This window comes from Pyricularia oryzae, chromosome 1 (assembly GCF_000002495.2).
Source record: "Pyricularia oryzae 70-15 chromosome 1, whole genome shotgun sequence".
Lineage (NCBI taxonomy): Eukaryota > Fungi > Ascomycota > Sordariomycetes > Magnaporthales > Pyriculariaceae > Pyricularia > Pyricularia oryzae.
In genome coordinates, this window is record NC_017844.1 from 2880775 (window position 1) to 2903732 (window position 22958).

Below are 22958 nucleotides of genomic sequence, written 5' to 3' on the forward strand. Positions count from 1 at the left end.
CGTTGCGCTGTCTCGCCGCAAGACTCTTCTCGTTGCATTAAATGCCTTCGTGTCAATCGGTCTGGTTGCGACGTATTGGGGGTGTCCAACGCCCAATTGCGCAACATCGGTCGGCAGCATTCGAAGCTGGATGCGGAGGTCGAGGCTCTGGAGGAGGATATTTTGGCGGAGCAGCAGAGGATTTAGGAGAAGCAACTGAAACTGCTTCGTTTGCGGAAACAAAAGAAATTGTGGTTTGAGAAAATGATGCGAGCTGTGTCTCGCGGAATTGATGATTTGGAGGAATTGGATCGGGTGGAGCGTAAGGAGGCGGAACAGGAGGAGCGTCGACGATCAGCCGAGGTCCTGCCTGAAATGTCCTTGGAGTCGTTTTTTCCGGATTCCAATTTTGTCTGGGATTCGACTTTCCCGATGGGTCCTTTAAATCCTTCGTTGTTGGATAAGATGAATGTTTTTGCGCAACATTCCGTTGGTACGTCGTTTTTCTGGTGTTTTTGTTTTGTGTTGCATACTAATCGTTTTTTTGTAGGTTCGTCTGGTGGTATGGTTTCGAATCCTGGTCGGCCCTTAATTTCTGGGAATGGTAGGTGGTGCTTTCTTAGGTCGTCCTCTTTTTTTTGGCTGACTTGCTCGCAGATCCAACTCCTGATAATATTGGCGGAGCGGTTCCTGGTAATCCTGGAGGTGGTTAAGGGGTTCCCAAATATTTTCTTTATACCCATAGTTTTCCCATTTAACAAGGTACTCTGTTTTGCCGTGGTTTCGTCTGTGGTCGAATATTTGTTTAACGTCGTAGGTTTGTTCTGCGTCGATCTCGATCGTTTCTTGTATGCTGGTGCCGTGTGGTGCCGGTTCCAGTAATGATACGTGAAATGTGGGGTGAATTTTCATGGTGTTTGGTAATGACAGTCTGTAGTTGGTGTCGCTGATTTTTTTGCTGATTTTAAAAGGTCCAAACTTCTTAAAATCAAGCTTGCTGTTGGGTCGTTGTATTTTAATATTGCGTCGAATGAGATAAACGCTATTTCCCTCTTTAAAGGATGGTCCCTTCATCCGATGCTAATTGGCGTATTTCATCATTCTTTCTCGTACGAACTCTAGTTCCTGCTGGAGTTCTTTGTATAATTGTCGTAACTCGCTCGCTTATTTATCGGCTCGCGGTGCCGTAATCGTAGTTCTTGGTTCTCCGTACGCTGTAGGGTTGAATTCATAGTTGGCGTAAAACGGGGTTGTCTTGGTACTTTCGTTTTCTGAGCTGTTGTAAGCGAACTGTGCTGTGGGTAACAACCGTACCCAATTGTCTTGCTTGTAGTTCACATAGCATTTTAGGTATTGTTCCAATGTTTGGTTGGCTCGCTCTGTTTGTCCGTCCGTCTGTGGGTGGAATGTTGTGGATAGCTTGTGGTCTGTTCCTAGCTGTTCCATTAGGGATTTCCAGAATTTTAATGTGAAAAGTTTGTCTCTGTCTGTGATGATGCTTTTTGGAAGTCCGTGATTGCTGACAATCACTTGTAGGAATGTGTAGGCGATTTTTTCGGCGTTGCTGCTTTCTTTATATGGTAGGAAGTAGGCGTATTTGGTGAGCTTGTCCACTATAACCAGTATGCTGTCGTACTTGGTTTTAGTGAATGGTTCTTCCGAAGGAGGTAATTTGACGATGAAGTCCATTGTGATGGTCTGCCATGCCTTGCTGGGGGCTGGTAAGGGTTGTAGGAGTCCGTAAGGCCTATGTCTTGCGGACTTGCTTTTGGTACAAAATTCGCAATCCTTGATAGCTTTTCGTACTTTTTGTCGCGTTCCTCGGAAATTATGGTGTTGCTTTAGCCGTTTCCATGTCTTGGAAATTCCTTGGTGTCCGTAAGCTTTGCTTTCGTGGATTTTCCGTATCTTTTCTGGTGTGGTTACCGTATTTGTTGTTATAAGGCTCCGGTATGCTGGTAAAAGGTTTCCGTTTCCGTCTGTGGTAAGGATAACCCGTGTTTCCTCTGGTACTGTGTTTTCGTGATCTGGTCTTCGGTTAAGGGCGTCGGCCCTGCCGTTTTCCGTCCCTTTTCGGTAGATAATCCTGAAATGGAATTCTGACAGGAATTTTGACCATTTGATTTGCCGTTTGTTCAATATTTTATTGGTGGTGAAGTGGGTTAGGTTCTTGTGGTCCGTATAAACTAACATTTCGTATTTAGTTCCGGATAATTGTGGTTTCCATTCTTCAAATGTTCGAATGATGGCCATAAGCTTTTTGTCGTAAATCTGGTAGTTGAGTTCTGGTCCATGTAGTTTTTGTGAAAAGAAGGCGCAAGGATGCAACCGTCCTTCTTCGTTTCGCTAATTAAGTTGTCCTCCGATTGCATAGTCCGATGCGTCGGTTTCGACTTTAAAAGGTTTCGTTGGGTCTGGTATTTTGAGGATTGGTTCTTTGGCTATTGCGTCTCGTAGCTGTTCAAAGGCCTGTTGTGTTTGTTCCGTCCACTGGAATTCTAGGTCCTTTTTGGTTATATTGGTCAATGGGGTGGCAATCGCGCCGTATCTTTTAATGAACTTTCTGTAAAAGTTCACGAATCCGAGGAATGTTCGAACGTCTTTTACGTTCTGTGGTTGAGGCCATTCCTTTACTGTTTGGATTTTCGATTCCTCCATCCTAATTTCTCCAGGAGCGATAGTGTATCCCAGGAAATTGATTTGTTTGCTGTGAAAGAAACATTTCTCGGGCTCAACTAAGAGTTTAGCGTCTTGTAGCTTTTGTAGGACGGTGTGAACGTGTTGCTTGTGTTTTTCCAACGTCTTGGAAAAAACAAGGATATCGTCCAGATAAACAACGACGAAAATGTCTAGGCATTCCCTGAGAACGTGGTTGATTATGGTTTGGAAGGTTGCTGGGGCGTTGGTAAGACCGAAAGGCATTATTAGGTATTTATAATGTCCTTGTCGGGTGCGAAACGCTGTTTTCCACTCTTCGCCTTCCTTTATGCGGATCAAGTTGTATGCTCCTTTGAGGTTTAATGTTGTAAACCATTGTGTTTGGTAGAGCATGTTTCGGAGTTCTCCTATTAGTGGGAGTGGGTAGTAATTTTTTATGGTGATGTCGTTTAATTGTCTGTAGTCCACGCATAATTGTAATTTTCCGTTCTTCTTTGGTACGAAGAGGATTGGGTATCCTGCTGGTGATATTAATGGTCTAATATAACCTTTCTTAAGGTTCTCTGCGAGGTACTCATCTAATGCCTCCATCTGTGTTGGGTTTAAGCCGTATATCTTGTGGAATTTGGGCTGTGTTCCTTCTTTCAATGGTATTTCGTGGTCGAACGGACTATGTTTAGGTAATCCTGTTTCGAGTTCGGGGCTGAATAGTCGTCCATATATCCGGTATTCGGCCGGGATATTGTCGATTAATGTAGTAAGGTTCGATCGTTCTTCGCTTATGGATAGTCGCGATCCTTCCGATGTTGGCTCCAGGCGTGGCTCGCTTTTCCTCAATAGCGCCATAATTTTTTGTTAATTTCGCTCCTGTGCCCTACGTTCGTTGCGTGAAGTCCGTTTCTCGGATTTTCTTTCAGAGGTTAACGGCTTTTCCCATTGGACTTGGCCGGTTGTCCAATTTATCCGGGGGTTGCTTCTTCTGAACCAGGGGATTCCTAATATTACGTTTTTGTCCCCTATTTCCGTGATGTTTAAGGTGATTTGTTCCTTTCGTCCATAGCTCTCCATCCAGAGGTGTACGGTTTTTGTTTCGATGGTGCCGTTCCCGTATAAAACTACCTCTCCTTCCACGGTCTGCAACTGGTATGGTTCTTTCTTTTGCTGCCAAGGTATCCGTCGTTTCGTTACGACCCTTGGTGAAATGTAGTTGCCTTGTGCTCCACTGTCGAGGAGTGCTCGTATGGGCCTGCCATCGAGTCGTATGTCGAGAAACATGTGTTCATGTGTTGCTATCGTATCCTGTGTAGCGTTCAGGGTTCTTGGTTCCGTTCCTGTTGTCGCCGTTCGGTGCCCTGTGCCGTCTGGCTGTCTTAGTTTTTTGACTTGCTGGACTCGCGTCGTGGGTCCTTGTTTTTCTTGTCCCTGGGTGTGCGGCTATTTCTTGTTTCGACTAGGTCAAGTGGGTGTTTCGCTGGCACGGGTATCTTGCGTGCGTTCGTGGTTATTTCGTTGTTTCGTACGTTGGGGTTCCACACAATTCTGGTCATTGGTGCAGGTTCTGGTTGCCGTAATTTCTGTTCGTGCCAGGCCTGTGCTTTGGCTAGCATATATACTTTGCATACGCTTCGGGTGCACTTATACCATGGGAACTATTTCTGGTTGCAACACGCCATGGGATAATTGTCGTTAGGCGTGAAAATTGCGGCTGGCTCAGTATTAAATCTTATTTTAATTTCCCAATTTGGTAGGTCGGTTGTGGTATATATTTCGTAAATGCCTGTTGCTTTGCGTCGTCGTGGGAAAAAATTGTGGATTATCTTCCTGTTTAAATGGAATCCACAATTGTCTCGGAAGCATTCTGCCCAAAAAATTTCTGCGTATTAAGGGTGTTTGGTGTCCAAAGTCGGGTGGTCTCCAAAAGTTGCACTGACTGGTCCTATAGGATGTCGGATCTGTGCCTGAAATGGCAATCCGGGAAACTGTACTAATTGGTCGTCTCGGTATAAGTCGATGTGCTTTTTTTCGTATATGTAGGGGTTATTCTCCCTTGCTGCGTTATACTGGTTCAAGGGTATAATCTTTTCCTCGCTGGATTCTTTTTCTAAATCCTCGCTTAATTCTTATATTAAAGACTGATTGGTTGTCCTAATGTGGTGGGTTTGTCCCAAAAGTTCCTCATCCGATTTTCCGGAGGCATCCGAGTCCGTAAGTTCGGGTAATTGGGTTTCTTATCGGTGTAATTTCGTTGGTTGTCCTGTTCCTAGGGGTACTCGGTTTCCTACTGCTAGGGTTCGAGTGCCTCGGGGCTTCTGTGGGTACCATCCTGCGTCGATCTTGGAGCTATTGTGGGTCATACAATTGTCATCGTAACAGGTGGTCCAGCTTATCGTGCCGTGTTGGTCAGGCCGTAATTGCTGGTGATTGGTGACATTAAGTCCTCGTGGTTTTTCGGTTTTGCCCCTAAAATCAGGGATATTTTCCTGGTTTCTCGGGCAGTTTCTGGCGATATGCCCTGTCTTATCGCATTTGAAACATTTGCCACTTTTGGGGTCTTTACGGGGCTTTTTATATTATGTGGCACTGAGGTCCATGGGTCCACTGTGGGTACCATAAGCTGTATTATAGGTTTGGGGCGCCATATAACGGGGCTGCTGCCATCCACCATTATTTTTGTGGTATATGGGTTGAGGGTGTTGGTATTTGCGTCCCGTGTTGGCTTGTCGAGTTGAGGTGACGAACACTCGCTGTCCGCCTTGTTTTTCCTGTCGGCGTTCGTAAATCCGGTTGTCAAATTTGATGGCAAATTCGACGTACTCGAGGAAATCCTCGGGTCGGTCGAGCTTGGATACCTCGTCTTTTACTTTTAACTTCAGTCCCTGGTAGAATTGGAGGATCTTGGTTTTTTCAATTATGTCCAGCCTTATTGCTAGCCTTCTGAACTCGGCTGCATAAGCGGAGGCTGACTTGGTTTGTCGTAGGTTGGCCAAATTTCGTTCGGTTTATCGTTTCTCATCGGGTTCCTGGAACAAGGAACGGAGGGTGCGTTCATACCTTGCGAAGGTTGAGAAAATGTCGGTAATTTTTTGGCGTCGTTTTTCGGGGGGTATATCAAGCCATTCCTGCAATAGAGGTTCGAACCAAAACAAGGCTCGTCCTCGGAGGAAAATGGCCGCGTGTACCACCTTTTTTGTTTCACTGCGGAAAATTTCCAGATGGAATGTTTGGTAGGTGCGTACCTGTACAAAATACCCTTTAAGTTGTCCAGGTGTGCCATCGAATGTGGTTGGGGGGTTAAATTTGAGTTTTTCGCGCCCATTAAGAGGGGTCGAGGTAACGTTAGCACTGGCTCGGAGAGCCTGGAGTTCCTTTTGGAGTTGGGTTGCGCGGAGCGTTTGTTCGTGGAGCTCCTGGTTGGTTTGAGCAACCTGCCTACGGAGCTGGTCTTCCTCGTCATTACTGTCGCTATTGTCCTTGGGCCGAGCAGGGGCTTTCTGGGCCGCCTTGCTGTTTGTAGCCGGGGTGCTGGGAGTGTTGTTTTTAGACGTTTGGGAAGATATGTTGTCGGATATTGCTCGGTATGTTTTAAGGCAAAGTACTGAACAGGAGCAATCAAAATGTTACGATCAAGGTATCGGGTAACCTGTTTTTATGGTAAAATACAGTGGGTTGAAGCAATTGAGCGTCTGACTGGGTAATTGGGGTTCTCAACGACTGGGGGTGAAGTTATGATCGTTTTCAAGTAAGTATTGAGGTTAACTAAAGTTTGATTGCTGCTAAGCAATCCTAGAATCGAATCTATCTATATGGTAATGAGCGTGCCTTATATAGACTATATTCCGAATATGATCCCTTTTAATCTGTTTGATCTGTGATTCTCAACTGAGATTCTACAGATCATAGAGATCCATTTACTTGGCCGTCACGTGAGGTCACGTGAGATCTCGTGGCCTTGTCCTTAGGTAATCGTTGTTTTGCCGGTCGGTATCTCTTTCGGGCGAGTGTCGTCAGGAGGGGTGTGACCCCACCTGGCCTCTCTGGTACCGGCCCAACTGTCTGGTCGTAACAGTGAGTTGTGCTGCCATCTTTTTGAAATTTAATACCACAAAAACTGGATTTGAATTATACTAATCTTTTTTTTCATATGATAATAAAATTAGGGAGGAAAATATCTGATCATGACGCGTTCGGTTTTTACGCTTTGCAAGAGTAAGATTATTTTGCTTCTTTCGCCGCGATTAAACGCCGTTGATGAATCGAAACTAGAACTAGAAACTAATTCAAAATTAAATTTAATCGCACAGGCTGTCTAGCGCACAAAGAATTACGCACGTCGATACCAACGCCTTGTTTGCACAATGTGCCAAGTATGGCTGCTAAGCATTGGCTGCATGTAATAGGAATTGTATAATCGCTGCCGACTGGTGAAAACAATACGACTGTTTGTTGGAATAGAGGGGATCGCGTTCAATTCATCAATTCAATCGATGACTCACGTGCGGTGCCCCACAGGACCCGCACGTGACTCATCCAATCCTCGTCCACGGGTATAAGAAGGAAAAGACGATTAGAAGCTCGAACGTAGACAGAATAGTCGTTAGACAAGAATACACTACCTTTTACCCATAACAACGTTTTGTTGATCGATCGATCTACGAAAGGCCTATCAACACTGTTGGAATCAAGGTTTAGGCGTTGAATTCATCACTTGAGCAATAACTTAGACGCAGTGCTGCTCGTGATTGCTGCACGTAACTCACCTGGCCAATTGGGGGTACAACACAAAAGCAGGTTTAGGAGCTCACAGTGACACAGACTCACAGTTGGACTTTCTTGTAGAAAATTCACAATATATACCATTTTTATCAGTAATGACGTTTTTTTTAATTAATGGATTGATTTACCAGCCCAAGTCACACCAAGAACATTTTGTAGGTTGAGCCCTTATACTTGCTCGCTTGGCTGACTGTGGAATTGCGTGACTGTTCCACCTCTACCCTACGAGCTCGGGAAGCTTATACTGACGCATAGATACATTACCTCGCCGATGTGAACAAAGTCAATTCTATTTGAAAATAATACTATCCGGTCAGTTATTCTTGGCTATGAACCAACCACGGCCATCTTGATGCTTTTTGGAGCGACCTCGATCTGCTCCTTCTTGGCCTCGACGTCTACCTCTCGACTAGAGGACCCTCGAACATGTTAGAAATCTCCTCGGGGCTGAGGTAGTGACTGACAAAGGCGTTGCCAGACATCTGGGAGCAGATGGCGGCCCAGATCATAATCAAGAATAGGATTCCCTTCCTCACGGCCGGGGTGCCGGTTACAATCGTGCCTGTCCCTGCCCAGATGCTGTTCACTCTTGCACTCGGCAAGGAGGGCCCGTGTGATCTCCTCAGGCAAGTGGGGGTAGCCCCCAGGTGCGAGCTACGGCAAATCACGTGCATATGAACAGGGATATCCCAACCACCCGAAACTGCTGCAGCTAAACGGACCGGACACCAGAAACGGACCCACACAGGTCATTCGGCCGACGCCCAGGAAAATTCGCGACGCTTCGTCCCAGTGTCGCTGTCAGGTGCACAGCACATTGAGCCGGCTGGACGCATTCGCTAGATACAGCTGACTGACGGAACAGGCAGCACAGTAGACAGTTCGTTTCTGGGAAGTCCAAAGTTTCGACTTGACTGCCTGCCCAAGCACCCATCTCGTCTGGATTCGGGATTTGGGAGAGGACAAAACCACTCTTTTCAATCAATCCCAACAGACTGGTCCGTACCGGATTTTTTTTTTCACACTCGGCTTCAATCCAAGCGTGGACCCGCTTCAAGCCGCTCAAAAAGTCACGGCAGAGGCAGAGGGAGAGACAATGCAGCACCCCTGCGTCGGATTATGACCTCGATTGACGACCTCGGCGGCAACGGCCCTCGGCTGCCCACCCCGCCCGTCAACACGGGCATCCTCCCCGTGCTGCCGCCCGGCGTGGACCCGCCGGACAGCAACTCGCGCAGCAATGCCGCGACCGCCGCGTCGGCCGCCGGCATGCGCGCCTTCACCGCCCAGGCCGTCGCCTTTTACTTTCGCGCGCCGGCCAAGGCCTTCTTCCGCATGCGCGTCGACTACCTCGCCTTTGCGCGCAGCATCCACCTCGAGCGCCAGCGCCAGCTGCAGGAGGCCGCCGCCGCCTCGTCGCCGTCCAGGCTCAGGGACGTCGCGCTCTGGCTCCGCGGCACCACGCCCGGCGTGCTCACCACCGCCATCCGCCAGCAGGGCTGGTCCGTCGTGCCGGAGCACGTGCTGCCTCCCTTGATGGCCAACGTGGCCGTTGGTGCCGTCCTCTACTCGAGCTATCTGCACATCCTCGGCCACCTGCACGAGGAGTCGTCTCGCGCCGCCAAGCGCGTCTACCCGCCCCCCTGTCCCCAGGACACCTTTGCCGCCGGCTTCATGGCCGGCTGCATCCAGAGCTTCGTCGCCGCCCCGCTCGACGCCATCCAGGCGCGCTACGACCACCGCGCGCTCGTGGGTGCCGAGACCGCGGCCGCATCCACCGCCGCCAAGCCTCCGAGCATGTGGACCTTTGGCTCCGCCAAGCTCCGCGAGATTGGCCTGCGGGGCGTGTTTGCCGGCTGGAGCATGTCGCTAGCCAAGGACAGCTTCGGCAACGCCGTCTTCTTCTCCACGTTTGAGTACGTCAAGGCCCAGAGCTACTACAAATTCGTAAAGTGGTACTACGGGGACCTGAGCGAGGCCATGGTGGACGTGCTGTCCCGCCGACGGCCCTCGTCTCTGCGCTTGGACTACCAGAATCTACCCGAGCCGCAGGTCGCTGCTGCCGCCGCACCGACCGTCATCCGGCCGCACTACGCCATCGAGCCCGCGTTCCTCCTCGCCGCCGGCGTGTCGGCCTCGATCGCGCAGCAGGTGGCCGTCTACCCCATCTCGCAGCTGCAGCTGGAGCACTTCAACCATCTCGAGGACCTCGACGCCGAGGCGAGGCGGCACCGCGCCAGCCCGGAGAAGCGCCGCTGGGGCATGTGGCGCGCCTACTATCGCGCCTACCAGGAGACGTGGGCCCAGTGTTCGGCCGTCGCCAGCTCCGAGGGGAGGGGCATGGCGTCGTGGCTCTACCGCGGCTTCTGGTGGAACACCCTCCGGCAGGTCCCCAGCACCAGTGCCGGCCTGATCATCTTCGAGCTGGTCAGGCGCAAGTACGGCCTCGGCGGCGACGAGGTGCGCATCACAAAGGACGGTTATGATATTTTGCTCAGCTAAAAGACCGTCTTTTCTTCCTACCATCTCCTCTCAATCTTTGTATTGCAATTTTGTTTCTTGACTGGCTCTAGATCGGCGTTGGTCGGTGGATTGGCTTGCTTTTTTTTTCTCTCTTTATGTTCATGACGGACTGGCATTAGACGTTTTACAGGATATACTATACAAACCACGCATTTAATCATCCCTTGCTTCACCTCCCCGCTTCAGTCCGACCAATCGTCTTCGACATCAGCCTCCATCGCACTCTTGAACTGCGACACGGTGTCATCCACATCCTCGAGGAGGACCGGAAAGTCTGCAGCCGTCTCAAAGAACCCGCCACTGACTGCGCCAAGACCAGGACCAGCACTTGAACCCTCGCCGCTGTCGAGCTCGTCCGCAGCCGGGATCTGCACGCCCGCATTCCCCGCAGCGACCTCCATGGGCCCCTGGAGCGACGACACGCCGCCCCACGTTCCATCCTCTGCCCTCCCCGAGACGCCAGGGCCCTTTAGCTCGTCCCTCCACGCCTTCTCAAACGCCAGGCCCAGCTCGGCGTACCTCTCCGGGCTCAGAGGCGTCGGCGGCGGGTCCTGACCCGTGACCGTCTTGAAGGTGTGGGCGTCCAGCAGCTGCACGTTTAAGATCTTGGAGCTGCCCACGTCCCAGATCCGGGGGTTGTCGTAGTCGGGCTCGATGTGCTGTTCGATCTTGCCGCCGGCCCCGACGCCCAAAGCTGCCGGGCATGTCGGCGGCTGAGTTGTGAGGCTGAGTGTAGGTCCTCCAACAAAGTGATTGAGCAGCCATGCTAATGAAGGTTAGTTCTGGTGGGTAGACATGAGAGTGGCATCTCACCCCTTCGGTAGGATATTGCTTCAAACTTACTGTCCGCCAGAGGCCTGCCTGTGCTCTGCAGCACTTGGTGGCGTGGCTGTATGCCGGTCAAGGCGAACAGTCGAAGCTTGACGAACCATACATTTTGCTCCCGAGAGTGTGGCGGAACGTCAATGTTGTAAGTCATGTCCTCGTGCTGGACTTGGATATCATCTCTGCGGCGGCTGTGGTGTCTGTGGCGTCTATCATCGCTGCGGTGGCTGACCTCGCCGTGGTAATGAGGTGCGGCGGGATGGCCCGGAGAATACGAGGCGGCAGGTAAAGCGGCGTAATAGGGTTCGTGCCGTAGTTCTGAATGGCCCGAATAATCGGCCCCGCTGAACTTTGGCCTACAGAAACCTGAATGGCCATCTTGGTAGGGAAAGCTTTGCGCCAAACCCATCTGACCAGCATCACCCAGGAGTGGGTCATCGTCCCGATAACCTCTATCCAACCTGCAGGCCTTGCTGCTGTCTACACCGGGGCCGGCGAGAAAGTCTATGCGGCCTATGGTCGACGCGCCCCTGCAAATACAGACGAACTCACCAGCCTTAGGCTCAGCCGTCTTGAGCTGCACGTCGTCATCCAGAGTGTCGGTAAAAACCCAAAACCGCCCGGCGACCTTGAAAGCAGCATCGTCCACCCGAGGACCGAGAAACTGTTGGAGCTCGCCGCGCAGGTGGCCCATGGTGCTTTCCGAGCTCAAAATCATGCAAAATCTAGCTGGCGTCGTGGCTTTTGTGTGCTCCGCGCTGTTCCAGGGTGCCATGCCGACCTCGAGGATGTAGTCGCTTTCGGGCGTGGAGCCGATTGGCACCTGAACAGGGTCAAGTTAGTTGTCTTGCGCCCAGCAGAAAAAATAAGGGGCGGTTGGGAGCTGCCTTGTTGCCGCTCACAGTTATAATGTCCCAGATCTTCCTTGACGACGCCTGTCCTGTCTGTGGCTCGATACGAGGAGTGCCGCTGCGTACGTCTCCCCAACTTTGGACCCGGACGATCCCGGGCTTTCTGTTTCTTCTTTTCCAAACGCAAAAGATGAGCACATTACTGTCTTGGTACCCCATTTTGCTTATCATCACGGCCTCGACTTTTTGGAATTCCTCGTTGGTGTCAAACTGACCAAGGCAATGGGGTTAGCATCAGCAAGGCAGCCGACTGAGCCGAAATCCCACTAGACTAGAGGTTTTGCTCACCTGGAGACTGAGCTTGCTACCCCCATCTCCCTGCTCTTTTATGTCAAACGTTTCGAGAATTGCAGAGTTTCCCGCAACTTCGATCTCGGTCATGATCCCGTCTCTACCTGCTGGCCCATCCGCCGGAAGCTCATCAACAAGGTCTGACAGCGTCTTTCGTCTGCGGGGAAGAACACTCTTGAGATCCTTGATGTGGATGATGTTCCCAGCCACCAAGCCGTGCTCTCTAGGTGTCTTGAGGACGTCATATCGCCGTGAGCCCTCTCCCCTCAGAAAGAGATTGTTCTCCTCGGAGCCGGCATGCATGCTCTGAACATCGTGCGTGGGTATTATTTGGAGCTGCAATCCACCAAACTCGTCGTTTCCTGTCACTTGCCATTCGACAGACGCGCCTGCGGGTGTCTCCTTGTCTTGGCGCTCGTCTTGGCGCCCGTCTTCAGACTCGGCCTCCTTTGCCGCCAAGTAATCCTTGCGCGAAGCCGACACCATCTCTGTAGCTACAAACTGCCGCACGACTCCGGGCTCGACCGAGGTGCCGTCCAGCCTCTTCTGGTCTGGCGACACGAGATAATCCTGCTTTTTGGACAGCAACCTCTTCTTGGGCAAAACGGCGTCCATTGTGGCGCAGTGGAGGGCCTGGCCGGAGATGGTGTTGACACCACCGACAAAAGGCCGCACGGCGAATTTTGTGCATGTCTCGTGTCCGAGTTTGACAAAGTTGATCCACATAGCTTCCATTTCTGTACAAAACATGTCAGGTTGTCTAGATGGTTCTGGGAAAGCCAAAGAAGACTGATCCTAAACTTACGATATATTGGCATGAATATGCCACCCTGAGTAGCCATCGAGTCCGTCATTCTGCCTGCAAACTTTTGCACGTCAAAAAGGGGAAATGACCCCGAGGCTGGCGGTAGCTGATATGTCTCATCGCACCACGGCAGCCGGGCGGTGCGCATAAACGATATCGCAAGATCGGGCACGTCCATGTCGCGACCAAACTCAATGATGCTGTCTGATGATACCGTGGGCTTCAAGTCCCCATAACCGCTGGCGTTTGGCAAGACAGACTTCCTCAGAGCCTGCAGCGGTCTGGGGTAAGCTCTGCCGAAAAAGGCTGCTATGGGCTGATCGATGTTTATCTTGAAGCCCTTTTTCGGGTTGGCGCAGGGTCGCCCGTGGGTAACCTCGACGCGGCTCGTGAACTTGTCAACCCAGTTGTGCTCGATGGATTCACGTTTGCCGCCGTGGGCAATGAAATCTCGGTATTCCTTGAGATCTGTTTCACACAGAGCCAATTGCCTGATTGTTAGACCGACCACGGGGATGAGGATGGCACCTGATGATGCATCACTCTGGCATTAGACGAGCCGTACCTGGAATTTCCTTCGAGATTTCCTTGCCAAGATTCTCAACCAGCGTATCTCCTGGGAAGCAAAAGTCGTGAGAGAACTCGTCTTGTCCGTACGTCTCTGGTGTAAGCTTCCTCTTGAGCCCGTGGATTCGGATGACGACACTGTTGGGTTTTGACGTAGACAAAGTCGTTGCAGGGAACCTTCTTTCAAGCTCACGGTCTCGATCTTGTGACTCTCCGTCTAATGCTGTATCTGGGCTTATCGAACAAGGGCTCGCCACAAAGGATGCTTTGCCGAGAGCGACTGGCGCACGTGTTTGAGACCCAGTGGGGCTGGCAACGCTGATGCTCCTACTAGTTCTAGCAAAAGATTGACTCGCTGGGGAAGTCACGGCCAAGGCCATTTCCTCTTTGTTTCCCACAAAAGTATCTGGCTGCGAAATGAAGCTGAGCGATGCAGAGTAGTCTGTCCAGAACACCAAATTAGCTTGCAGACCACAAGATCACAAGCAGACCCATCAGCAGGGGGTACCGAAGTTCAGCCTTGTTGCAACCTGACAAAATCTCCATGATGGTCTCCTCGACGATTTTGTAATTTTGGCCATCGGAAGATGCGAACCGGCACATGCTGCGGTGGTTGGCATTTAAAGGCAGCACAATCTCGTTGGGCAGGCCGATGATGGCAGAACTCTCGGGAACGACCTGATTTGCGCATCGTCAGTCGACTTGATAAAAAAATCGTTCAGACAAATCTCCTTATGCTCGGGCTTTTTCTTACCAGAGTCGTCAGTGGGCGTTCCACCTGCTGCTCGGTAAAAGTCCTAATCTTCAACGGGGTCGCGCGGTGCACAAACTGCGTGGAGATGCCAGCCAGCATTTCCGAATCAGCCTTCAAAGTCTTTAGCAGCTCTTTGTTGATCCCCATCCCAAGGCTTGCCGCGTTGACGAGGTTCGTGGCCATTAGTCCCCACGAAGCCAGGTCGGATCCCCGGTGAGGTGTGCCCATAAAGACGATGCCGATGGTCGAGTCCAAGATGTCGCCATAGTTGACGTGCTCCATGTAGGCCATGATTAGAGCCTGGTTCACGACTGGTTAGCAACAGCGACTTTGAGGAGACACTAGACCAGGATAGGTGGTCAAACAGAACAACACCTTTTTCACCACGATCCCTCCGAGACTGTGTGCCACGAATACAAGCGGACGGCGGCTCGCCTATGGGACTCGGGGATACAAATCAGCAAATCATGCTCCAAGACCAGTCACCCAAAATTATAATGCCCCTGGCAAACCTGCCTCGTAACTGATCCGAACCAGCCTGAGCTTGCCCAGCAGCTCTCTGGAGAACGTCTCCACCCCGGCCTTTGACTTGCTGAATGCCAATTTGGAGTCGTAACCAAACGTCATGATTCTGGCCGTCTTGGCCCTCTCGGGCAGGAACTCTTCCAGCCAAAAGCTTCCGCTCTCGGGGTCCGTCCATGTTTTGCGTGCGTCGCCATTGAGGCCGTGGACTGCGACGATGCTGTCACATTTTAAACAAAACAGTCAGCCCTGGCTTCGACCATGGAATGAAACCCGTCGCAAGGTCGGGCTTTTTTTTCTTCTCGCATACTCTGCCTCCAGACATTTGCTGTCTATCTTGTCCTCTGGCGTCGGGTACAGCACGAATAAACCATGCGGCTCCTTTCGGCTTGTCTCGACACTCTTTTTGCTCGTGCTAGTGACGAAGGGGTTGCGAAATGAGAGCATCTTTCATTTTGGGTCACAGTGTGATCAATGTGACAATTGATAGTGAGCGCACTCACTTGACGTGAGTCGATGTCTACGGGCGGGGAATAAGACGAGGGGTACTTGATCTTCTTAAATGCCATGCAACGGCTAAGGTACCCAGGATTCATGTCAGCAGCCCATCCCACCCGTCTCAGTCTCGAATATCGTATGGCCATGAACCAAAAAGTTCCGATCCTTTCTAAACCACCATTCCAAAGTCCCAACCTGCGGCAAATTTATCAAATGCTCGCCCTCGCTCGCGTGAGCCCGCGACGGCGGGACATTTGTAACGCTCGACAGCCGCCCCAGGCTTTCGCCCGGGACTCGCTTCTGATAAAAGTGCAGCTCGTCCACGCTGCTGACCGGCAAGGCTGGGAGCTGCACCCAATCCGGACGAAACTGTCCCACGCAGCCGCGACCGCCATCGGCGTAGCAGACGACCATGCCCATGATGACCGGCACCGGCGAAGCTGTCGTGCGGCGGTCTATGCAAAGCTGCAACTCGACAATCCCCTCGAGAGAGCATGAGGTGTATAGCCACTGACACAGAAAGCTGTCCCGTTGCCAATCATATCTGGTCGGGCTGGTGGAATCATGGGTTGGCATCGGCGGCGGTTTGCTGTCATCCTCTGCAAGCATCGCACGCCCCATGCCGTCAATCTCGCCCCCGATTGCAAAGATCAGTTGATCACCCCGAAGCCTTGGACATTCATAAATGTTTTTGAAGAAGCGGTTGTGTCGTTTCAGACTCCTTTGCTCGAAATATATACGACATGGTAGGTTCGGGTGCATGTAAGCGATGCGCCGCCACATGACATCCTCATCGTTTGCAAAGGTGCCAAAGACGCGGCATCGTCCATGATTAGTGAAGAACTGCGGCTTGCTAGTCAGTTGTTTTCCTGCGAGGTGGTTATGGAAGGGACGACTTGACTCACCACGACTCCTTGCAATACTTCCTCCAATCCAAAGGCCCTCTGACCATCAACGATCGATCCCCCGGGGGCTAGCTTGTATCGAACCCACATCTCAGACACGCGTTCGCCCCTGCTCATGGGCATGTAGATCCAGTAATAGGGATTTGAAAGAGACAGGTCATCCATCAACGCGAGATCCAATTCATCAGGCGAACCGCTTCCGGGGCGTTCACGGTGGGAAACAATGCAATCAAGGATGCAGGTGGGGGCCCGAGGGATTGTGTGGTCGCCCCTGCGTATCGCCACGCAGAGCCCCAGAGTGTCGGGCCAGTTCAGATCACAATGTCTCATGTGAACAATAGAGGGAGAAAAGTTCTCCGGGGACCATGTCTGGCGCGAGGGCAGATTGATCATGGGCGGGGTTGAAAGAATTGCGTCTTTCCAGTAGACTGCTGGAACTCTCTGCTCAGAGCCACCCCTAGGAGGTTTCAGCTTCCGGACTTTGAGTCCCTTTCCAAAGATGACAATGGCGTGTTAATGAGCCAGACGAAAAAAAAGCGAGCTTTTATTGTCCAAAGCCGACTAGATTTACGCGGGATGATGTACTTACATCGCTGCGGCTACTCCAATTGGCATCCCCGATAGGTCTTGGAATATGCATCCACCAAGCACCAGGGACTTGAGGATGCTTTTGTCGCCAATCAGACCGCCGTCCAGGAGGAACGAAAAATACTTGCCGGACACCAAGATGATCCACGGCAATCAGAATGTCTCCATTGTTTGACTGATCTGTGCCTCCCCGGTTGGGAGGTACAACAAGCCTTTGAGCCCCATTGGCTTGATCGCCAGTGGTTTCATCTGGTTCGTTGCAAAGCTCCCGAACATAATGTCGCCCTTCCATCTTGACGTATGACGCGTACAGAGGCAAAGCCAAGTTGACTGTCGTATCCGAGTTCTGCTTCCAAGGGATTGCGCTCGCCACCATGGCGAAAAGGCGGTCCAAGAAGCTGGCAATATTGAGGCATATCTCAAGAGGGAGCTCTGGCAAGGGTCGGTGCTGCCCATGTTTACGGAAAGAAACCTGCAAGCCTTTTGCCAGCGTAACCTGATTGTCCTCGAGGCGGCGGCGCTCTGCGGACAGACTGGGCCGGAAGAAATATCTCGTAGCGGCCAAAAGGGGCCCTTTTTCATGGTTCCAAAAACCACTGGTTTGATGGCAGTCGAGGTGGAAGCATATTGCTCGAGGTTTGGTTGCGATGCGAGCATTGTCGACAGTAAAGTCGCCGAATGGCTGATCGGCCAAGGTCATGTGCAGGGTGATCTGGCTGGCATCGTCGTGGCAGTCTCCGCCATTCACAAAGGTGAACCACGGCGACGTGAAACCATTTCCAAGATCTGAATCGAGGTTAATTAGCAATAAGACCCTCACATAATTGACTCGGTTGGATATTGCGAGCCGATCCAAAGTGCATATGGGTGAGCAAAAAAGCTAATAAATGAGCTACTTACATGCCACGAGCAAATCCCCCTCTTTCACGCCAATCTGGCATAGCCTGCACCTTGCCTTGACAATACAGTAGGCGCGGTATTGACCTTGGATCTGACTTTGAACTGTATCAGAGTCGAACTCATCCTCTTCGTCTGTGTCCGCGAGTCGAAGTAGAAGTTCTTCATTTCGTAGTTTGGCTCGGCGTCTTTGGGCCCTGTATCGCTCCCATTCCCTGTTGCGCAGCCTGCGTTCTCTCAAGCGTTCCTCCTCGCTGTCCGCTGTCGATAAACCAGAGTTGGAATCATCCATTTCGACATATAAGGACACACCAATGCATGGGAAGAGTAAGAAAAGACACAATAGCACAAGCCTGCTCGACTGAAGGTTCGATCCAGACGATTTTTTGGCGTCGTTCCTTTCATACCTAGGTGCCTAGGTAGGTACCTTCCCTTATAGGTGCCCAAAAGCCTGTTGCCTGGCGCCATCTTCCCTTGAAAGCACCCACCTATAGGCCCCCACTACTTCCGCAAGCCTGGAGAGTATTGGCTCAATCGGGACCGAGTGATGGAGCCCTACAGAACGACGCTAGTAAGCATTTACGCCAGACGCAGTCCGGCTGGTTGGGCCGGGTCCCTGCGCATTTGTGCACTAACATCTACACGCCAATGGATTTGCTATTGCAGCGCTCTTTTTTTTCGCGCAAATTGTAGCCGTCCCTGACTTGGAGCTCAGCCTAATCAGGCCAAAAATGGGTAGGCAGTTTTCCACCCTGGATTGTCCACTGGGGCCTAGGCGGTTGAAGGGATGGACACGTGGATTTGTGACCAAGGGCATGGGCCTGTGCCGCCATGGCGCGCCGCTGATGCTGTTTGTGGACTTGGCCATTTGTACAACAGCCAAAGTGCTCAATGGATGCAACCACAACTTGGTTAGGTACTAGGGTCTAGTCTTTTTTTGCGTTGTTCTCAAAAGCAAAAGAAGAAAAATCGACAATACCTTAGTATAGGTATTTGCTTGTATTCAACCTATATACATGTCAGTTCTCGCGTGTACTGACTATTTTGTCAATCGTGAACAGTCTCCCTGCTTTCCGAAAACCATACTCACAAGTTGGGCAATACGTCATGTCGTTGGGCGTGACAGGATACAAATCCTCCCCGTAGGTGGCGTTAAGCATCACAGAACCGACCACCTCGCCCGTCTCCAGCCTGATCCACGTCTCGACCTCTCTCCGCCGCAGCATGTCCTCCGTCACAAACACCTGCCGCGCACCCCGGATCCAGTTGCCGTAGCCCCCATACCCGGAATGCTGCCCAAAGCAGAGGTCGACGCCGCTGCCCGCGACCGTCATGCCCGGCACCAGGCGGTCCCACCTGTAGCACCACGTGTCGCCGTGGTCGTGCCCAAAGAACATGGCCATGACCCCCGGCGTCTCCACCACCGCCTGCATGAACGGGACGTCCTGCCCGCCGTACGCGCACCCCGCATCGTCCCGGCCGTCCGCGCACCATCCCTGAGCCTGCGGAGAGACGGGGTAGTCGTCGTTGATGCCCGGCTGGAGACGCGGGTCCACCGAGGCCCTGCCGCGCTCCGTCTGCAGCGCCAGGGCCGCGTAGATGGGTATGTGCGTAAACACGAGGCTGGGTATCGCCCTGCCGTACCGCGCCCTGAGCCGGTTCTGCGTGGCGCGGAACCACTCCACGGCGCTTTTGTGCACCCAGTTCTCCAGCCCGACCAGGTCGCCTTGCTCGTCCTTCTCCTGGTACCGCCAGCCGCCGCGGCTGTCAAAGAACCAGAGTATCATCTCTGGGGTGCCGTGGGTTTCGCCGCCCCGGCGCGGCGGCCTGCAGTCTGCTCCATAGACCGGTAGGTAGTAGTTGCTGGTGCCGGCCTCGGGGTCCGATACCATGCTGGTCGTCAGCGAGCCTGGGTAGCGACGCTCGTGTGCCAATATGGCACTCCCGGACAGGTTGTACTGGTGGTCGTGGTTCCCGTATGTGGATGCCCAGCGTAAACGACGGTCCACCATGGGCCCGACGATCTGGTCAACGTATGATGTTGCATTCTCAAGGAACGCGTTGTCGCCGGTGACCAGATCCCCGTTCAAAACGACCAGGTCTGGTCGGTCCGAGTCGAGGACTTTTTGGATGACCTTGACCGAGTGTATATCTTGCTGAGGGCCCCATTGATCCCATGCGTCTGTTTTTTATTGGCTGTCAATCTCATATCGCAGCCTCCGGGACGGACATTCAAGAACTTCAAGGATAAAGAATACTGACTTTCTCCAAAATGCAGGTCACCGAAAATGGAGATATGGAATGTGCCATCTTTGTTGAACTTTAGTGCTTCATTGGTCAGCTCTTCTTTAGACGCTGCTTCTGCTGAAGCGAATATTTGCAGTAAGGGAGCCGCTAATAAAAGCACTACACCGGCATCGATACGAGACGCTCTCATTCTGACATGCAATATACAAATGAGCTGGTTTTTAATAGTAGGGCAACCTGTGAATCACCAAACCAATTCTTTCTCTTCCACACCACACGCCGGAATATATATCAACTTTAAAGAATGTCATCGCATCCTGCTGGTAAAAATCCACAGAAAATGATGGCTTGGGTGTATAATTCAGGGGCGATTGCATATGTTGACCGGCCATCGTTAGCCTGCAGACGTACCTGGAGCCAGTCGTGCCGACCACGTGTTGTGGAATCTCCATCACCAGGTTGCTTTTGTTGATTGAAGAGGGGGATCTGGGCAACCCCCAAGAGATTGGTGACAAAAGAAGGTAGCATCGCTTGTGCGCTCACATTAGCGAACCGTCAATTTGAGATGTGATGTGATGCCGCGGTTATCTTTGATGAACCTCTGGGAGGGGGACCATCACTGATCGATCCCCACGAAAACGTGACATTGGGGAGGCTCGCCACTGGCTCTGCAAAAGAAGAACGCTAAATGCAATGGAAACAAAACGAACCCACACTTGCGTTTCCTCGGCTTGTCCCGCCCAACGTCAAACCACGTGGATTTTTCTTTCCTTCCCCGCCCTAGCTCGCCTGTCCCGATCTCTGATTGCTTTTTATTCGCCGCGACGCAAATTGCCAAATTCTCTTGCAGACGTGCAGAAAGTTCGAGTAGCAGAAGCAACAATCAGACTTTTGTTTCTTGCCGCAAACAGGGCAAGGCGGGCTTGCAGCCTATCGGATGGCTCTTGGACCTGATACCGACATGGCGAATGCAAGGGCACATACACAACGAAAGAGAGAGAAAAAAAAGAGACAGTTCAGCAAAAGCTTATCCCGTCTAGAGACGAACTTTCTGGGTCAGGAACGGAAGCACAAGTTCAAGTTATGTCATTTTCGGTGCCGTCAGTTTGGGTCCTCGTCTCCCAACCTTCAGAGGACCGAGCGGCGGTATCCGAAGAAAACTCATCCGTCACGCACCTTTCTTCCCCGGGTTCTATGAAACCATCTGAACGGGCCTCTGTTTTGGTCTGAAGAAAGAAAAGAAGAGCGGCTCTGTTCGTTCACCAGTCCCGTCAATCCCGCTGTGATATTTGAGATCTGTTTCGAGTTGAATGCGACGACTGTAGCCTGACCTCAAAATTCGCCCTCGTTTGGTGTCTAGAGGGCTGAGCTGCAGTAACAGCACTGACTTTCTTTCAGAACATACAGTCTCGGACAATGCAGCCCTCGCCACCTTTTTTGAGCAGACGAGAACATTGTCTGCACGAGGATGGCTTACTACGTCCTTGCATTGACATCAGTCATTCCGCCTCTTATAAATGACGACAACCTTTTCTTCTGGTTTCCGTCTCTTTTGGATTCGTAATCAAGCAAACGAGATATATGAGATACCCATAAGTACAGCGAAAATACCCACGATCGTTACATTGACTGTGTCAATTTTATTTTTATTTTTTCTTTTCTTTTTTTCACAACAGAGAATATATATAAAAAAACAAGTAAAAATAAAACACAAAAACCTCAACAAAATGCGTTCCGTCACCGCCATACTAGCCCTCGCCGTCACGGCCGCCCTGGCGGCGCCCGCGCCCAAGCCCGCGAGCATGACGGAGCTCGACGCCGCGCTCAAGGCCCTCGAGGTGAACGCGCCCGCCGACGCCGACGCCATCGCGCACGGCGGCCACCTCCCCAGCAAGCGGCAGGACGAGGTCGCCGCCGCGCTGGCCAGCCTCGCCGCCAACGACCCGGCCGAGGCCGCCGCCGTCGAGGCCGCCCTCAAGAACGGCCAGGCGCCGCAGCCGACCCCGTCCCTGACCAAGAGGCAGACTCCCGCCGAGATCCAGGCCGCGCTTGATGCGCTGCGGTCCAACGACCCGGCCGAGGCCGACGCCGCCCAGTCTGGCATCGCGGGCATGATGCCTGCAGCCCCGACGCCGGCTCCCAAGCCTGCGGCGGCGAGGTTGGTCTCGCGGTCCGAGGATGACATCGGCGGTGCGGTCATGGGTCTCATGGAGTCCAACCCTGAGGATGCGCACCAGCTGCTCAATGATGCCGAGGTGACGAGGCAGAATGGGGACGATTCGCCTGACCAGCCACCCACGCCGGGTGAGGAGGAGGAGTGGTCGGATAAGCCTGCGCCCCCTCCGGGATTGTAAGCGGTCAGAGTTTTATTGACACAGCTCGAGTTAACAGAACTCCGCCTTGTGGACTGCTGTGCAGTTTCTGAAAGGTGTGAGGAGATGACAGACGTGCGCATTTAGGCCGCACAAACGCCCCTATTCCAATCTGGATCATGGGCACATTTCATATGTACATAGTTTATATGATGACTTGTATTATCCATTGCTGTCTCGTGATGTGATGTGTGGGTGTTGGGATGCAACACTCAGTTGCGAACACCTCGTCCGATTATGCCGAGTCTTGATAGGAACTAAAGAGACAAAGACCCTCCATTGCAGACTGGGCAGAATCTCTGTCCCATTAAACAATGTGCTCTTTGTTCTGTTCTGCCAAAGTATTGGTGCAACTGAGACAATAAGTCTTGTCTCGATAGTTGAAGGCGCTTTGTCTATGTCTTTAACAATGGCACCAGTGACAGTTTTTCAAGCTTGCCACTTCTCGGTCTGGAGATATGTTGCTATGGAGGGCTTGGCAAAGGAATCAGTGTCTCTTCCAAAACTCTTTTGATAAACGATGGTAGTCACTTTCCTGATTTCCAGATGTAAATTTTGTCGGTATACCCACTGATAAAGAGCAATCGTGAGTATGCGTCCTGGGTCGATGGGTCTCACAAAGATGACCCTCTGGTTTCCTTTGAGCATGGCAGTGCCCGGTCCTTCTATTGCAAGTGTACAGATAGAACAAAGTCTTTGTTCATGCTTTGTTTACGGAACACGGCGTGTCCATAAAAAGACCAATGAAGTCCCATTTCTCACGAGATCGTAATGATTGGTCATAGACCAACTAACCACAACAGCAGCAGCAGCTTGACAGGTACAGCTCATTCAAGGCACACC

General features: G+C 51.8%; 7 protein-coding genes across 8 annotated transcripts; 4 read left to right on the forward strand and 3 right to left on the reverse strand.

Annotated features, from left to right (window-relative positions):
- The first annotated feature begins 193 nt into the window (after positions 1–193).
- MGG_16179 lies at positions 194–743 on the forward strand. 2 transcript variants are annotated; one of them, XM_003709486.1, is made up of 3 exons: positions 194–472; positions 530–583; positions 637–743. In XM_003709486.1, the coding sequence occupies exons 1-3, from the start codon at positions 244–246 to the stop codon at positions 690–692; spliced, it is 339 nt and encodes a 112-aa protein (XP_003709534.1). In that variant the 5' UTR covers positions 194–243; the 3' UTR covers positions 693–743. The 2 variants fall into 2 exon arrangements, with proteins under 2 accessions (XP_003709534.1, XP_003709533.1); XM_003709485.1 differs by having other exon boundaries at positions 194–468.
- Positions 744–5207: 4464 nt separating this feature from the next.
- On the reverse strand, positions 5208–7972 carry MGG_16180 (uncharacterized protein; the record flags this gene model as incomplete). The annotated part of the gene is made up of 8 exons (XM_003709487.1): positions 7813–7972; positions 7675–7699; positions 7456–7466; positions 7131–7306; positions 6550–6686; positions 6234–6277; positions 5874–6159; positions 5208–5600 (listed from the first exon to the last, which is right to left on the reverse strand). Exons 1-8 carry the CDS (start codon positions 7917–7919, stop codon positions 5208–5210), a joined length of 1179 nt encoding a protein of 392 aa, XP_003709535.1. The 5' UTR covers positions 7920–7972.
- A 188-nt stretch (positions 7973–8160) lies between these two features.
- MGG_06821 (mitochondrial carrier protein) lies at positions 8161–10155 on the forward strand. The gene has a single exon (XM_003709488.1). The coding sequence runs from the start codon at positions 8530–8532 to the stop codon at positions 9910–9912; it is 1383 nt and encodes a 460-aa protein (XP_003709536.1). The 5' UTR covers positions 8161–8529; the 3' UTR covers positions 9913–10155.
- Positions 10116–15055, reverse strand: MGG_16181 (uncharacterized protein; the record flags this gene model as incomplete). The annotated part of the gene is made up of 9 exons (XM_003709489.1): positions 10116–10699; positions 10777–11581; positions 11661–11879; positions 11958–12697; positions 12766–13293; positions 13824–14010; positions 14087–14397; positions 14599–14828; positions 14919–15055. The coding sequence occupies 9 exons, from the start codon at positions 15053–15055 to the stop codon at positions 10116–10118; spliced, it is 3741 nt and encodes a 1246-aa protein (XP_003709537.1).
- Positions 15056–16975: 1920 nt separating this feature from the next.
- MGG_16182 (uncharacterized protein) lies at positions 16976–17526 on the forward strand. Its single transcript, XM_003709490.1, has one exon. The coding sequence runs from the start codon at positions 17054–17056 to the stop codon at positions 17387–17389; it is 336 nt and encodes a 111-aa protein (XP_003709538.1). The 5' UTR covers positions 16976–17053; the 3' UTR covers positions 17390–17526.
- Positions 17527–18262: 736 nt separating this feature from the next.
- MGG_06823 (uncharacterized protein) lies at positions 18263–20271 on the reverse strand (the record flags this gene model as incomplete). The annotated part of the gene is made up of 4 exons (XM_003709491.1): positions 18263–18504; positions 18587–19678; positions 19759–19816; positions 20155–20271. 4 exons carry the CDS (start codon positions 20269–20271, stop codon positions 18500–18502), a joined length of 1272 nt encoding a protein of 423 aa, XP_003709539.1. The 3' UTR covers positions 18263–18499.
- Positions 20272–21385: 1114 nt separating this feature from the next.
- On the forward strand, positions 21386–22097 carry MGG_06824 (uncharacterized protein; the record flags this gene model as incomplete). The annotated part of the gene is made up of 1 exon (XM_003709492.1): positions 21386–22097. The coding sequence occupies exon 1, from the start codon at positions 21471–21473 to the stop codon at positions 22095–22097; it is 627 nt and encodes a 208-aa protein (XP_003709540.1). The 5' UTR covers positions 21386–21470.
- Between the last annotated feature and the right edge of the window lie 861 nt (positions 22098–22958).